Source organism: Aplysia californica, unplaced genomic scaffold, assembly GCF_000002075.1.
Source record: "Aplysia californica isolate F4 #8 unplaced genomic scaffold, AplCal3.0 scaffold00582, whole genome shotgun sequence".
In the NCBI taxonomy this organism is placed as follows: Eukaryota; Metazoa; Mollusca; class Gastropoda; order Aplysiida; family Aplysiidae; genus Aplysia; species Aplysia californica.
Window position 1 is genome coordinate 301,776 of NW_004797852.1, and position 2,004 is coordinate 303,779.

General features: G+C 42.6%; 1 protein-coding gene across 1 annotated transcript in view; it reads right to left on the bottom strand.

Annotated features, from left to right (window-relative positions):
• Positions 1–651: 651 nt before the first annotated feature.
• Positions 652–2,004, bottom strand: part of LOC101857899 — a gene marked incomplete in the record, with an annotated part of 17,233 nt that continues 15,880 nt past the window's right edge. The window contains 1 exon segment of the mRNA XM_013087388.1: positions 652–1,849. Within this exon segment, the coding sequence (XP_012942842.1) occupies positions 922–1,849 (928 nt within the window).

The following is a 2,004-nucleotide window of genomic DNA, read 5'->3' on the forward strand; positions in this document are numbered from 1 at the left end:
TATATATATATAAAATGAATAGTACCTTGGCTTTTTGTATGAGCATTTTTTTATTGTCTGAAAGAATGCTGCTGTCAAAAATGTGCACAAATGATCAATTTGTCTGGTGTTAGTATGAATGCGTTTTTAATCTCCTATGCACGCCTTGGGCCCATGTTGTGGGGAAAGGCGGGATACAAATGCTCTTATAATTGTAATCCAAATAAAAGATAATATTATAATTAATGTCGTTTTTGTGACACACTTACTGGAATTTTAAAACGTGATATACGCTTTTACTCCTTTTCATACAGTCTAACCTGCAACAGTCCAAGACAATCACCAGTCAAGCATACCACTTTCCACTTTCTCCTTTGCGTTGTTACTCCGTTATAAATAACGACACTGCCTATCTATCTTAGGCAACCACTTTTCTCCTCGACAATGGGTGACCGTATAGGACATTTTCAACAGTGTTGGCAAAGATGGGGGGGGGGGGACAAAATAGGGGCGAGGGAGACAGAAATGGTCGAGGGGGTGGGGGTATCGTCTTTCAAGGAATGTAAATAATATCCATAAGCATGAGGTCAGGGAACCTCTTACTTTAAGCCCGTGGGATGCCCGAGCATTCATTCTTGACCGCGGCGTAAGACCAGACAACCAGACACAATAGTCATTATTGAATAAGATCTATCTGGATACCTCTGTGCAACACGCGGCAGGTTGGAGTCATACTTGAGTATAAATTACACAGATAAATCAACAGTCAATTTCAGATAGCCATGCGTTCAAAAAAGATAGGAAATTGAATATTTGTAGTTTCCACCAAGCAGTTACTCCACCACTCCCTTCAACTTCAAAATATCGCACATGCATATGAAAGCAACAACACTATGTAAATATGATATGATAATGATAAATTTCGTTAACTCACTAAAAACACTAAGATACATGAATACTGAATAAATGCTCTCGTATATACGTAAGCAACATGTCAACTTTTAGCATATTTACTCCCCACCCGTAGTGGGTACCATCAAAGCTGACTGTTCCATTACTGAAAGCAAACGTATCCAAATATGGCACTTTCCAAGTTCTGAGGATTGTCTGAATGCCCTTGTTAAATTTCTGCACTCCGCCCGCAGTTTGAGCAGCGAAATGGGGAGATTTGAGTAAACCAGGGGCGTGTGTTCCCATCCATAGGAGGCGGGGCCAACGCCGATGAGGCTCCACCCCTTCCGAGGGTAAAAGGTGAAATAAAACGGTCGAGTTTGTGAATTTGACTTGTCTGTCTTCAGGGGGTACACTACGATTTCCTTTGAACATTAACGACTGAAAAGCTGGAGGGTCCTTGTCTGGTGATACAGTTGTGTTCGTCGGCGTCTCATAACTTTTATTTCCTAACTTTTGCAGCCAGTTTGGCTCTATGTTTAGAGCTTTGAGAATCTGACTCGCGCTTTTTCTTTGAAAAGCGCCAAAGTTTCCTCCGAAATCGCCATCTCCCTGTAGAGGATAACTGATTCCCAAAGCTTTCAGTATCTGATCTGGGTCGTATTGTAAAAGATACTCAAACAGCGAGGAAACAGGTTGGGCGCTGGAGTTCTGTAACACGCCGTCCGTCAAAGAGGAAAAGTTAAGATTTCCGAAATTGGTGACAACGTCGTCAAGTGTCACGTTCATGGACGTGTTCGTGGAGAGTTTCTCGTGGAGGTTGAGAAACGGTAAGAGGAAACGCCGTGCCACTGAATCTGTGTTGAAGTTGTCATGGATACCAATACCCATGATGAGGAGCGAGTTATTGACGTGGCGTAGAGAATGGAGCAAAGGTGGCGTCAGGCGAAACTCGGTGGAGGGGAAGACTTGTGTGTATCTCGCCTGGTGGACGAGACAAAAGATAAAATAGAATAACATACGTCAAAACTATCCAAGATGACCGCCCATTGTCGAGGAGATAAGTGATCTTCTTAGACAGGAGGTGGTCCTTTTGTACAGTGTCATTATGATATAGAAAAAAACATGGGGGGG